At 38.5% G+C, this 14293-nt stretch overlaps 1 protein-coding gene across 1 annotated transcript in view; it reads left to right on the forward strand.

The window, feature by feature from the left end:
• The first annotated feature begins 1311 nt into the window (after positions 1 to 1311).
• The window catches only part of rngtt (RNA guanylyltransferase and 5'-phosphatase), a 161358-nt gene continuing 148376 nt past the window's right edge, over positions 1312 to 14293 (forward strand). The window contains exons 1-6 of the mRNA XM_041804477.1: positions 1312 to 1716; positions 3878 to 3987; positions 4078 to 4181; positions 4868 to 4956; positions 11945 to 12020; positions 13818 to 14070. Coding sequence (XP_041660411.1) covers positions 1653 to 1716; positions 3878 to 3987; positions 4078 to 4181; positions 4868 to 4956; positions 11945 to 12020; positions 13818 to 14070 — 696 coding nt within the window. The 5' untranslated portion in view covers positions 1312 to 1652. The remainder of the gene's footprint in view (positions 1717 to 3877; positions 3988 to 4077; positions 4182 to 4867; positions 4957 to 11944; positions 12021 to 13817; positions 14071 to 14293) is intronic.

Below are 14293 nucleotides of genomic sequence, written 5' to 3' on the forward strand. Positions count from 1 at the left end.
ATTATTACCATTTTATATGATGTACTTTTGGGGGTTATTTAATTTTTTTAAAAGTCCAGTTCCACTACAGAGATCATTGCAATACAGTTTTGCTTTATTATGTCTGTGCTGACAGCTTATGTACAGCCTTTTATCCTGGGACATCAAGTAGCATCCTGTAACTCATAATTAATTAATAATTTTAAAAATCCTGAAAGAGGTAATGCTGAGGACTGGCCCCTTTATAAAACTATCTTAGGGTCAGATAAATCTGATATTTAAAAATCTATACAAAAAAGAGAAAAACACAACTGTATTAGAAGGCAAGAAAAAAGCAACATGGATTCAAATGCAGAAGGAATACAAATGTTTTTGACCCAAATGCTTTATTTTTTAGTTTATTGGTGGATCAAAAACAACTTTAAAGGGGCCATATGACGAAAATTCACTTGAGAGTATGTTTGCACATATATTTTGGTATGTGGAGTATCTACTGACCTACAAAATGTGGAAAAAAAGCAAATCCAATCCTTTGTTTGTGATCTGAAAATTTAAATCTGACAATCTGATGGAAATTTTCTTTACTTCCAGAACTCACACTGTTCACAGTTCCCTTTCCCCTTAAACATTATTTGAAATTTCCAGCTGTTTTATGGTTCATTGTTCTGCAGGTTCTGCCTACCTGCAGAAAGTACAGGACTATTGCAGCCTGTTATAGTCAGTTAAAACAAGTACAGTAGCATTGTAAAAAACAAACAAACTAACAAACTCAATTCTTTGTTTACACAACAAAAAAAAAAAAACAAAATTAAAGATAAAATATTCTTAGTTTTAGTCTTTAACAGCAGCATGCTGACTGACAAGTACACCCAAGCCTTGAGAATGTAAAATGCCCTCATACTGCCAAAAAGGATGTTATGCAATTGTTAATTTTACATCTTGAGTTAAAAACTGAGGTTTTTAAAAACTGTATGATGCTTTCTTTTAAGACCCTGCTGGGTCATGTTTCTGACAAGTATCTCCAATCACATAAGAAAAATATATATAAATAAAACTAACACTATTAAAAACTCAACCAAAACTAAAAATTTTTGCAAAAATAGAAACTAAAATAAAATAAACTAGCAAACCAACAGTAACAAAGAGTGAATAAATTATAACTAATTTGAAATTAAGAATTAAAAGTAAAAACTAAAAAAAAAAATAATAACTTTTGAAAAGTACACAAAAAAGCTACTGTTGAGTAATTAGTTTCTTTCCACCCCAGCCAGCAGGTGGCGTCATGACGCTGCGTGTCGCCTGAACTGCAGATATTAACAAGCAGAAGTAGATGGCTAGCTAGTTTAGCCCTTGTAGCTAGCACGTTTGATACAGAAGGAAGGTTGTGCTAGCTAATCAAGATTTAACAAAAACGGACCTAAAAATTAAATTCCTGGGATGCTGATTTTTTTCCGATTTCTGCTGTAGCCTGTATGTCGTGTAAATACCTGTTAGCCAGTTAGAATGCTCACTGGGCTTGAGCTTGTTAGCATATTTACTTGAATTAGGTGCTGAAGGGCCTGCAGAGCCTCGGTTCTTGCGTGAAAGGCAGCCGTGATTCCCCACGTTCTAAGGGAGGGAGCTTCAACCCACAGGCAAGCTAGATTCTCACTGCACCAAGACCGCTCCTGAGGATGTCACACACCGGACCCCCTCCTCGATGGCGGAATTGTCCAAGGAGAGGACAACCTGTGGCAGGTGAGGACAAAAACAGTACTGAAGCTAGATTGAAAGGGTTTATTTACTGTACGTGGAGCTTCTGCTAGCAGCCAATGACATCATTGTGTTAGACCCAACGTGCTGGTTAAAAACGTCTTGACGTCCGCTTTAATATAGGGATATCCGCTATTTATTTCCTAAACGTATTTGATACAAAATGGTACTTAACTATTTTCTTCATTTAGGGTCAAACAAATAGCTCGACTTTCATGACATGCTGACATAGCTAGCAGTGACTTCAACATTTACATAATTTCATACAAAACAAGCAATGACGGGCCTGAAAGGGGATGCCGAATTCTCAAGACAGCACTAACGAATTGGATGAGCTCGGATATCTATTTAGCACAAGGTATATTTTCCAACTGTAGCCAATCTAACCAACTTTGTCTTATTTTTAAATGGAGTTTGGTGTGGCGTTGTATTTGGGCGCGCGTTGTTGAGCTAACCCGGTACCTGTTGCAAGCGGGATGTCAAAGCTTAATAAACATGGGTCTTTTTGCTCGGTAACTGCTCTTATTCAGTTTTTAACTGAAGCGGACTCCTTGGTTTTTCTTACGGTCATTATTTCGTCTTGCTAGGGCGCACTCGTGAGGGGCTACTGGGATGGCTAGCATCACTCTGGTAGCATCACGTGTCAAAACAAACCGGGTCCGTACCCATGTATTCATTCTTTCTTCAAACTAAAACTAATGCGTTAACTGCACTGGAACTCTTTCATTCATTCTTTGATTTCCAGTTACCTTTAATTTGCGAAGTACTTCATTTATATACAGTCGTGCACAATTATTTTCAGAACCGTTTATTAAACCGTAAATACCGTCTAGCCAAGTGTTACTCAATCCTCAACCACAGAGCTAAATTGCTGGAAAAAATACATTTGTAACAGCCACAATCCACACATGGGGATGTGAATCAAGTAATTTCTAAAAGAAACCCCTGAAATCTAAATATTTTTATATATTAATCAGAACATACAGAAAGCTTGGTTTCACCGTTGATTTCTTTCATTTTTTCATATTCAATATGGCAATATTCAATTATTTGAGTTAAAGGTGACGTGTGTAAAACTGAATATCAGCTAACAGAACATCATACAGTCAATTTTAGATTACAGTGCTTATTTTTCTGGTGGAAATTGTGGTAACCAGTGAAATTAAACAAAAAAGTGTTTATGTTATTTGGTTCCCTCTATGTTGCCTTTGAAACACATTGAACACATAGAAACATGCAAAATGGAAAACATCCACGATGGCTGCCTCCATGAAGGGGACCCTCCTTATGTATGAATAAAAAGCTTATTCTGTGTTAATATAAATAAATAGCATTTTTTTGGACTTAGGGGAGTAAACACTTATTTATATAGACATTCTTATTATTGTTCATTATCCTCTTTTCATTTTATTTTAATTATTTGTTTAATTGCCTGAGCATCTGTCTGCAATAATCACTGATTTATTTAAAGAGTTTACCTAGTTTAAGGATGGAAATAGGAAATTCAGAGATAAGATACTTCAGATAAGTGGAAAAATTAAAACAAGTGAAAATACTGCATTGTATTACTCAGTATCATCACTGAATACCAGTATTAGATACTTGAAAACTTGACATTAATCTGAATTAATGGTATAAATATTGAACACATGTTAGTGTGTCAGAAGTTGACAAAAATCAATCATTTGATTGGCAAAAATTCATATTATGGATAAAAAAAGATGTTGAAAAATCAGTTCCCATACACAACTGGTCAGGTCTCCTTTGAAAAAGAGATCTTTGATCTCAATGGGACAAACCTGGTTAATAAAGGTTAAATGAAAAAACTGCTGAGACCTCAACCTGCACAGATTTCCACTTTAAATCAATACAATGAGACAACAATATAAAATAAAATTCAAACATGTTTTCTCCTTTTTCTCAAGAATTAATGATAATTAGCTTACATACTTTTACTTGCACACAACGATGGAAATACACACTACAGAATATGATAATAATATAGTAATAATATATATTTTTTGTCCTATTAATGGCTTGTAATTCTGCATTTTCTAATTTAAATTTGTAAAATATTTTACACTGTTTATGTTGCATTTTCTACTGAGTGAGAACCGTACTTTAATTTGATAATTTTCCCTCACAGGTAAATTTCTGCCGATGAAAACAATGTTAGGTCCCCGATATGATGACCAAGTTGCAGAGGAGAACAGGTTCCACCCCAGTATGATGTCCAACTATTTAAAAAGTCTCAAAGTAAGTAACTTTGGAGGAAAAAACTAAGTTACACTTTAAAACAACAAAAGCAACAATGCCATATCATGTCTTTATATTTCCTCTCTACAGGTGACAATGGGTTTGCTTGTCGACCTGACAAACACTACTCGCTTTTATGACCGCAACGACATTGAAAAAGAAGGCGTGAATTATGTGAAGCTGCAGTGTAAAGGGTATGAGTACATTGATTGGTTGAACATACTATAAACCAGTGGTTCCCAAACTTTTTCCATCAGCCCCCCTTTGAAAATATTTTAAGGCCCCCCACCCCCCCCCACCCCTCTTTGTACAAATCAACATGTGAAAATATGTAAACGTACAACAAACACACTGTTAGTCATGATTTTTGTGAACAAATTCCGCTCTGTCTTTTTTTTTTTTAATTTACAGCAACATAAAACCTAAGAAATTTGTAAAATAACAACCATGGCCTTAAAAAGTTTTTAAAAAATCTGACTGAACAGAGGGTCATTCCCAGAAAAATGAAACCTTATTTGAGAATTATACTCCCAGTCCTGCAACTATTTCAGACTATTGTGGGCTTTTTTGGTGCTATCAATCTTTTCTAGTCTTGGGTGCTGCTGTAAAACTGCCTCTAGCAGATAATTTTCAGTTTCCAAATTAAACTTTTTTTGTCTTGATTGAAAAAATGCCAGAAAATCCACAGTAAAGATGTTACAGAAAGGAATAGTGTGGCCAGGTTTCTCCTGCCTATCATGAGGAACTCCTTCCAATTTCAATCCAAAATGCAGACAATGCAAGGCCCACTTTGGGAACCACTGCTATAAACTCTGGTTTATGGTGATAATATAGTAATGATATTATAGAATACTAACATTTGTCCTTTTCTTTGTTTCAGCCATGGCGAATGCCCTTCTAAAGAAATAACTGCCAGTTTCATCAGACTCTGTGAACACTTTATAGAGAAGAATCCCACAGAATTAATAGGTAAGAAACAGTGGTTCCCAGCTTTTTTCTGAGCCTTCTCAATTAAGAAAACCTGAGCCCCCCAAAGACAGCCCAAACAAATAAAAAAAAAAAAAGCTGTCAAAAATAAACATTTAACGGTTTTAACAGTTTCATTCAAAAAGCTGGTTGGAAATAGGTCCACACATATTTTCCTTAACAAAGGACATTTGTATAATATATTTAAGAATAGTTTTATCATGATTTTAGATAAATGTGAATTAATGCCATAGTTTAACTGAAATTCGCTCAGATGTTGCATAGAAAATTTCCTTTAAATTATAAAATAGTGCAGTATAGGGCAAGCCAATTTATGTGTCTTTTGTTCAGTTGGATTTGCTTGCAGGGGTTTACTCTTGACTGAAAGTTGTTGAATGTTTTCAAATATGTGGCCAGTTTCTTTGAAATGTATTTCTGGGCCAGATTGTTTTATATACAAGGTTTGCCTCATATACATGATCTGAGCTGTCAGAAATTGAAGGGGAACTTGTCTTACTTCCTCAAAATTTTCCTACTTTTTGAATCTTTTAAAAGAAGCAGATGTTTCCGTCCATTTAGCCATGTTTAATTAAGATTATATTATTTTTCTACAGGGCCTAGCGGCCAAAATGGTACTATTAGTTAGAAGATGATGTATTAGTGTTACAAATAGTCAAACCTAAAGCTTTGGAACAGGTGAAGCCCCTGTGATTCTTTCTATGGGCCTTGTAATGTTATATCAATGAGGGCTAAATCCTTCTGTATCTTTTGTGGCCACTTGGGAATGTTAAGTCAGTAATATGCTTCAAAGAGTATAAAAGCTAAGAAAGCTTCGATCCAATTTTCTAAACCTGACGAGCCTGTTTGTGTTGAAGAGGTGCTGCTGAGTGTCTTTACTCTTCACCCTGTCAGAGCCTCAACTCACGTGGCCTGTTAAATTCACTGGTCAGCAAATACAAGTATTAAGTCCCTTTATCATCCCATTAAATGTATGTGCCAGCATTAGTGTCTATTACAGTCAGACCGAGAGCAGAAGAGTGAAAAGACAATGTCTACCAGTTATTAAGTCCCAACCAGCAGACTTTATTTCCCTTCACCTAGGAAAATAATTGCTGTATGCTGTCTGATATGTGCACAGAAATGACAGTGCAGGCTGGAACCAAGGGGTCCTTTTAATAGTTAAGAAGGCATTTCTCTCTGTTTTTTTGTTGTTGTTGTTGTTGAATGACCAATTGAATTGTTGGCGTGTGGGTGTAATTTCAGTCAACCAAGTTTTTCTTTGGCTGACTGCAGGCCTAGATCCAATATCTGGTCTTTTATGGGCATCTGCAGATACCAATTCTGTTCTGCTCTGACATCAGTGTTAAATTATTCACCTGTGTTCCTCACTGGGCGGATGAGACCAGGAATCATTTATGCAGCATCAGGTTTTCCTAACTTCCTCACAAAATAAAAGGAAACAAGTGGCTATCACAATATGCCCCACAATCTTTGTATCACTGACATCACTCACCCTCTGCTGTCAGAGTGTACCCTCACTGGCAACTAGTTACACTGTATGCATACATTATATGTACATCGAACATGTGCAAAGCAGTTGTCCATGGCTTTTCATGTTGACAGCATCGCCTCTTAAAATGGCAGTTTAGTAAATTGATAAAGCATTGATTCAAAGGCAGCTAAAAATTGAGTTGCTGGTTTGAGATCCATGGAAGGTTTCAAACCATGCAGTTTCTTTCATCTTTGCAATACAGCTGTCCAAATTTCATTGCTTCATTCTGCTTCATTTTGTTTCCTCTGCCTCATTTATTTAAACTCATAGTTCTACCATCATCCCTCAAAATGTGAACTATACAGAAATTGCAAGTGTTCATAGAAGTTGCTGGTGTAACAAGCATGACGTGCAGCCAAACAGCCTCACCTTTTGGCATTTAACCACAGTATCATATGCACAGGCCAACCAGCAAACTGATGACAGCGACATATAGTATCATGCACAAGTTCTTGGCATAAACACAGAATTGCATAGAGCTGACCTGTTTAAACTGGCCCCATGAATCTGCTCATTGTTTGGATACCAGATCTATTTATCACATCACATTCATCCAATTCCAGCATCGGTTCAAGTAAAATTAGCTGGTGTTGTGAATGGTTTTACACTCTGTGTAATTTACTCAGACTGTGGTATGGGGTTGCTTCAGTCATTTAGTTTTTGTTTTCTATGGTTACCTGCTGTTCAACACCTTAGATATTTGTGCTTTCCCTCTAAATCTCAATATTAATGCCCAAGACTTAGGCCTCTTAACTCCTGGTGTGGGGTATAGGCTGTCAACGAGAGCCCTCCACCAGGTTCTGTCCTGGGCCTTAACCAGTTGTTTCCAGTTGAAGCCAGTCCCTCTGGTGTCAGACTAGAGGTCTCGTCACCAGGTGTTTGTCTGCCGGCCTTGTTTTCTCCTCCCTTGTGGGTTCCAGGAAAGGGTCTGTCTGGTGTGGCATATTGTTGGTTATCTGAGTGTAGGGGAGCAAGGGGTTGGTTGTCACACTGGTTGGTTGTCAACACTAATTGTATCTCACCACCAGAGGGTGCCGTCTCCCAACATTTAGTATGCAAATGCCAAGAATTGGGATCTGAGCTCGTCTACATAGTCCTCTCTGAAGTAGGACAGCTGAACTTGATATGAGAGGACTTCTGTATTTTTTATGGCTCATCTGTATTTTTTTTCTATGCTTTTATACAATGAGTTTATAACAAAACAACTGTTACCCTTAAAAGGTGTGAAGGGAGCTATAGTTTAGATTGTTGTTACCTAGCTAACTAGTTGTTAGATGGTTTTTAGCCTATATGCTAGCAATTCCAGTTGGTGTTGGTCGTCACATTCTCTTTGGGGTTGGTTGTCACATGTGACAGTGAATACGTGTAGCCTAGCTAAGTAGGCTATTTGTTGTTTTTTTGTTGAGACGATTTGTTTTGTTCTTTATGTCGTTATCGGCAGGCCTTAACATTCTCCTGTTTCTTGCTCATTTTGTGTTAAGATGCATTCAGTTATGCATTTGTCAACTTGTCTGTGCAATTAAAGTATCAGCTTTAGTTCTGCCTTCCTTTTTTTCCTATTAAAACAAATTGTGACGAACCACCATATTGTGTGACAACCATCCCTGTTATGGGGTTGGTTGTCACAATGTGTCAGTGTCTTTTATATTTAATCGCCTCTTTGTGACAAAAAGTTGGAGAATCAGAGAGAGAGAGACATTTCAAACCAGCACCTAATACTTCAGCTTAATCTAGGAATGACTGTTCAAAGATGTTTTGAGGACGAGCAATTCACACAAGAGTTTAAAGTGTGACAACCAACCCCATTCTCCCCTACACCTTATCCATCCCCATCTTCTCCCTATTTCATTGTCTACTGGTAGTTGCTAAGTTTTCTTCTGGAGAACATTGTCTCCAAACCAGACAGTAGCACTGACTTTATGCTAGAATTGAAATAAATCCCTCTGTAGCTCCAGATGTTTCTGAGCTGAGCAATTGCTGCCCTGGCTTTGCCAATTCTTGCTTTGATGTCTGCATCTGTGCCACTTTTTTTTTGTCTATGATACTTCCCAAGTAGAAGAAGGACTTGATCTCTACCAGTAGGCTCCCTGCAATGTGACTGGTTTTGTACTTGTGCTGTTCCCTTTCAGTATCTTTGTCTTTCCCTTGTGAATGTTAAGGCCTACTTGTGAGAAAGTGTCAGCTGGTATTGTTGTCTTTTCTTGCATTTGCTGCTGGCTGTAAAAGAGTAACACCAAGTCATCTGCAAAGTCCAGGTCATCCAGACTGTCCATTCCCCTTTTGTGCTTACTCAGACAACACTAATCTTTTGTTTATGTTTCTTATGGGTAGTAATGACAAAAAGCCAATGATTTGGTCTTAATTTATATATAGCCTACCTGGAACTTGATCCTTATTGCAACATTTGAACAAAGCATACAGGAGCTGCAGGCCAAAGAGTGGCACTACCCTGAGTGTCCAGTAGAGAGCAGCCTTACCCCAAAATACACCTGCTGTAAAGGACATTGGAGTTGGATGTTTGTTCATAATTATCCACTCTGGGTGTTTTTAATTTAGCTTAATTTATATTCAAAGTACTCTACTAAACAACAGGCTGTTTCTCAGCACAGCCAGCCTTCTACTGATGGTCACACGGGAGCTCTTTTTAACAGCAGAAGCTTAAGTGGCTTTCTCACACAGTTTATTTAAGTCATGTTGTGTATTTTCCTGTTTCAAAATGTGCATGGTTCTTCTCACTTTTTAAAAGACAAGTTTGTGCATGTAACTTTGTTGATTTTGAAAGTGTAGGAGTGTGAAGAAACACGCTCTCTCACTGAACACTGTGTAGGTGATGATAGGTGAAAGGACACAAGCAGATACCAGTCCTGAACTCTAGCTAAATAGATCTGATCTGAAACAAAAAGTTGAGTCTGTTTGTGGGCAGGTTAGTGCACTGTTGTTTCATCACTGTTGTATTTTTAACATTATGGTAACACTAAAGTTAAGGCTGCAGCTGACATTAGCTAACCTATTTAGAAATATTTTAAAGGTGCAATAAATAGACCTTGTTTGTAGATTGTGAGCTAAATTCAGTTGACTATATGTATGTAGAGGTATTCAACAGCTACTTTTAAAAACAACTAGTGCATCAGTCATCTCAACTCCCTTGTCACTTTTTGCCTTGAATAGAGTTGTCATTTCACTTTAACAAGGACCCAGCAAGATTGACTTGCTAAATAGTATCTCACCATGTCCGTTTAAAGGATGTTTATGACAATATGTGGGAGAAAAGCTGATAAAGAGGCACTGCTTGCCTCTTAGCTTGTGGCTAATTCACCCAAGCTCATTTATATTGCTAGCAGCTTTACTGCACAGCATTTAGGAACATCAAGCCATAGTAAGAGAGCCATGGAAGTGAATTTATGGGTTGTTGTGTGCAAAGAAGGGAAAGCCCAGCCTCTGCTGAAGATTACAGTCATGTTTGTGCAGTTTCCATTTGTTCCAACAGTTTCTTTAAGTTTTCTGCTCTTTATTTTTTGTTGTTTTTTGTGCCATTGAAAATAAATCTACTCCTCTTGGTGTCAAACTTTAGTTCCTTTGTAAGACTTTTTTGAAAGGGAAACATATGGAGGTCTGGTTGGTTTGGGGGCAAATTGAAAAGAATTCCATTGTGCAGTGATCACTTATAATGGCATTTGAGTTTAAAAAAAAAAGTTTGATACCCGAGAATTTTCAAATGACAATGATAGTGCCAAAGTGGGCCCAAATGGTACAACAAGGGAGTTTTTTTTCGCTAAAATCTCTCTTATTTTGTCCTGATAACTCTCTAGTGGCAGAAAAGTTGAAACTGGTAATGTAAAAATGTGGTGCTTTGGCCTACTGGAGATTTTTGGACTTCACTGTATTATTTCTATGGAATATATCTGCTAAAATTGCAAAAAAAATTAGGCGAAAATGAAAATTTTCATTTATAATGTGTGCTAAGTTTATTTACTCTGACCCAGTAACATATATACACATAACACTTCTGAACAAATTTCACAAGTGCCCTCTTCATTATTGTACCTTGATCATTCAAATAGACCATGTAGTTATAGAGTTATACTCATTTGAAGATGGGCGGGTAATTTCGAGCTCTAGCCTAATAAAAGAGGTTAGGGCTTAACAAGTTAAGAGAAAAAACATTTGGACACTCTACAGTGTCTGCACAGCAGTGTCTCAGTAGTTGCATGTGTCCTGCAGAGTAAAAAGCACTCTGAGATGACGCTCAAGCCCATTTACCTTTATTTCTTCCAAATAACATGGAAACATCTTGTCCTCTCAAGAACACCACATGCTAAAATTTGGCCGAATTGTCAACCTCAGGGAGAGGTGGTGCGCCGGAGAAACAACCCTTTATGCAGCCGTGAAGGCATAACAGAGCTCCACATTCATTTTCCAATTTTAAAGCTACTTTTCACTGCTGTGAAATTCTTATTTTGTGCCGTTTGAAGGATTTCCTTGAAGGATGTGGCTTTTGAAGCTGTACTTTCACATTGGTGACAGCAGGGCGCTCTCTTAGACCTCTGTCTGGCCTCTTATGATCCTGTTGCGATCCGGTCTCACCTCCTCACCACCGTTCGGCTTTTAATATCAAATTCCCTCCAACATGACAACAGAATGTCTGAATGTCATCTCTCAGTAATGTCCTCTCTTAAGCCAGCTGGTGATTAGGCTTTGTTGTCTCCGAGGTCCTTGTGTCCAATTTAGACGGCTGGTGTTGCCGTTGCCGGGCAAACTTCATGTGCTGCTGGAAATATGAGTCAGACGGTTGTAATTTGTGCTGTTTGAACCCTGCTGTGTGCCTGCTGAAGGATGCTCGCCTGCAAGGATATCACTTTTAGTCCAAAATTAGGGGGCTGTTTTTCAGAGAACAGACATGATTCAAATTTCAGACACTTTCCTGTACCTTTAGGGAGGAATTTAGCTCTGGAAAGCTGTATTTCTCTGCTCTTGTGCACTCTTCCTTCACTCTCTGCTTCTCTGTACGATTCATCCACCTTTGCCTCTTCTCTGGGTTTCATTTCAGCCTGGTTTTTAATGTGCGTATAAGAGAAAGACCCCCCTCTGAGAGAAGAGTGATCTGCCGGTGACTCTTTTAAGATTATGGTGCGATGCCCCTCACTCAAAACATGAACTCAGCCTCGGTGCATCTCAAAGACAAGTGATGTTGCCTCGTCAGAGAGGGAACACATCGGATAAGATCTTCGTGCACCCGCAGGGCTATCATGGTTTGCTGCGTTACATTGATTGTGTGTCAGCACTGAACATAAATACATGAAAAGGAGATAGATTGCTGATATGACTTACAGCATATTGTACCGCTGGACCTAGAAGTGTGTATGCTAAATACATGAGGTTCAATATAAATGCAAATTTAAATGAGATTAACAGCCCTGTACTGTCTTTTCCCCTCTGAAGGTGTCCACTGCACACATGGCTTTAACCGGACGGGCTTCCTGATTTGTGCATACCTGGTGGAGAAGATGGACTGGAGGTAATGGCAGAAAAAAAACCTTTGTTCCCCTTCTTTGTATCTTTTCCTCTGATTTAAAACTTCCCTCTGTTGTCTGATTATATAATCCAATAATTTAATCTTTTCCTGATAGTTTCATTATAAAAAACATCAGTACCATTGTGTCCAAGTGTCAAAAAAGAAACCGCAGCTGGATGGAAGTGACCGACTTAATCACCCAACAACAGAGAGGGGTTAAATAATTAACACCCGCTGATCAGAGGAGGGTGAGGATGAGTCTTTAGTTGGAGGTGGAGCAGCAGTCTGAGGGAGCAGAATCCCTAGAAGCTGCAGACATGAAGGGTGGATAAACACCCTCCCATACGCCCACCGCTTCCTGCCTAATGAATATTCTGAGAGCATTTCCAGCCCTCCAGTCCAGGTTCATGCGCTGCAGGAGGATTCATTTTCAAGTGATCAGCACAGATAGATTTTTAGTTTCACATTTTCGCTCCCACAGTAAACATGAAAGGTACTTACAGGGTTTTTATAGTACAGAATAATCTGATTATTTATTTACTGATTGTTCTGATTCTTATTTTCATGAGTTAAAAGTAGATGAGTCATGGCTCTACCTGACGTCACACAAACAACACAAGAAATAACTTCAGATAGAATAAAAATAGATCAGTCTAAAGCAATATTATGCAACTTTTACTGCTTAAAATAGATTAATCAAAGTTAATTTAACAGTACAGGAACTTTCAACAGGAGAATGGCAGCATTGCATTACCATAGAGGGCACCAGATGCCTGCTCTTTAGTGGTGTAAAGATAAACCAGTCTGAATTTGTTAACTGATCTGTACATCAAAGATCCAAGTGCTTCAGTTCGATTGGTAAAAATCCAACATGAATCGGTCCATGCTGCTTGTTATCCTGGCTTGTTCCGCCATGCTTTGGCTCAGTGTCATTAATCCTGTGTGATTCAGGTGACCTTTACCTTGAGTTACATCAGCGGTAGGTGCTCGCTAGGTAGCTAGGTGGAGTATCACCAAAGTGTCTTGCAGTTGCATTTCTCTCTCTCTGAAATCAAGTCTGGGGAACGAAAAAAGCAAACCTGAAAATAAAATAGTAATGTGTTGTTGAGTGATTGATTTGGTCACATGATAAAAACATCCAAGCCCACAGATGTGATTATTATTTCATCGAACTGGAACAATTCAAAAAGGAAAGCAAACACGAACAGTCAGATACAGAGTGAGAGGAGATGGATGTCTTAGTGACATGTAGACTAAATATTCACTTTAAAAGGCAGCAGCCAGTTTCAACCTGTAGTGGGCAGTTGCTATGCTTATTTCTAACACAAAATATAGAATTTGAATACTTTGTTTTCATCTGAAAAAAGGGTCTGACTCTTTAAAGCACCTTGGGAAAATTTTGGTATGTGTCAACTTTGGCGCCCCCTGTGGATGAAGTTGTATCAATTAGATGCACAAATGTTAAAGTAGCTGTATTATATTTTTCAAAAGTTGTCCTTGTTCCTTTAAGGGTCAAATGTACCGCTCATTGAGAATCTTTACATTATTAAATGTGAGCAAAGGCCGCTCCTGCACTGTACTGTAGATCATTTTATCCCACACATTCCCCTTTTTGCTTGAAAAATGTAATTTGTTGTATACTGACAAACATTGGAGTTAATGATTAATTACAATGTATATTTTCTGCAGCTGTAGACAAAATATGAAATAGAGCTGAGACAGAGCATAAAGATGGTTTAGAATAGATCCTTACAATATTAAAGCCTGGAAAGCAGCTGTATGTCTGTGCTCTCTTATCAGCGTGGAGGCAGCTGTAGCAGCTTTCAGCCAGGCCCGGGCCCCTGGGATCTATAAGGGAGACTACCTCAAAGAGCTTTTCCGTCGTTATGGTGACGAGGAGGACGCGCCCCCTGCTCCTCCGCTCCCAGAGTGGTGCTTTGATGACGAGGACAGCAGCGAAGTGGACGATGACGGTAACGCTGTCGGCCAGGAGTCGGGCCCGAGCTCCTCTGGGTCAGCACCAGGCAAACGGAAGAAAGAGAAACTAAAAGTGGTGAGATTTCCTGGAAGCTTCAGAAAATGGACTGTAAAGTAGAAAATGTGGAAGCTGTCTCTCTGCAGGACACAGATATCTTACAAGGGTGATGCTAACTCCATAGGGAGGCTTCTCTTCTAAAGGATGAGGTGCCAGTGCTCCACTGTGTATGATAACCCAGTTAATTTGATGTTTAAATTCAGACAGCATGACATCTTCTGTCTCACACACTTACCAGCAG

This window comes from Cheilinus undulatus, linkage group 14 (assembly GCF_018320785.1).
Source record: "Cheilinus undulatus linkage group 14, ASM1832078v1, whole genome shotgun sequence".
NCBI classification, from domain to species: domain Eukaryota; kingdom Metazoa; phylum Chordata; class Actinopteri; order Labriformes; family Labridae; genus Cheilinus; species Cheilinus undulatus.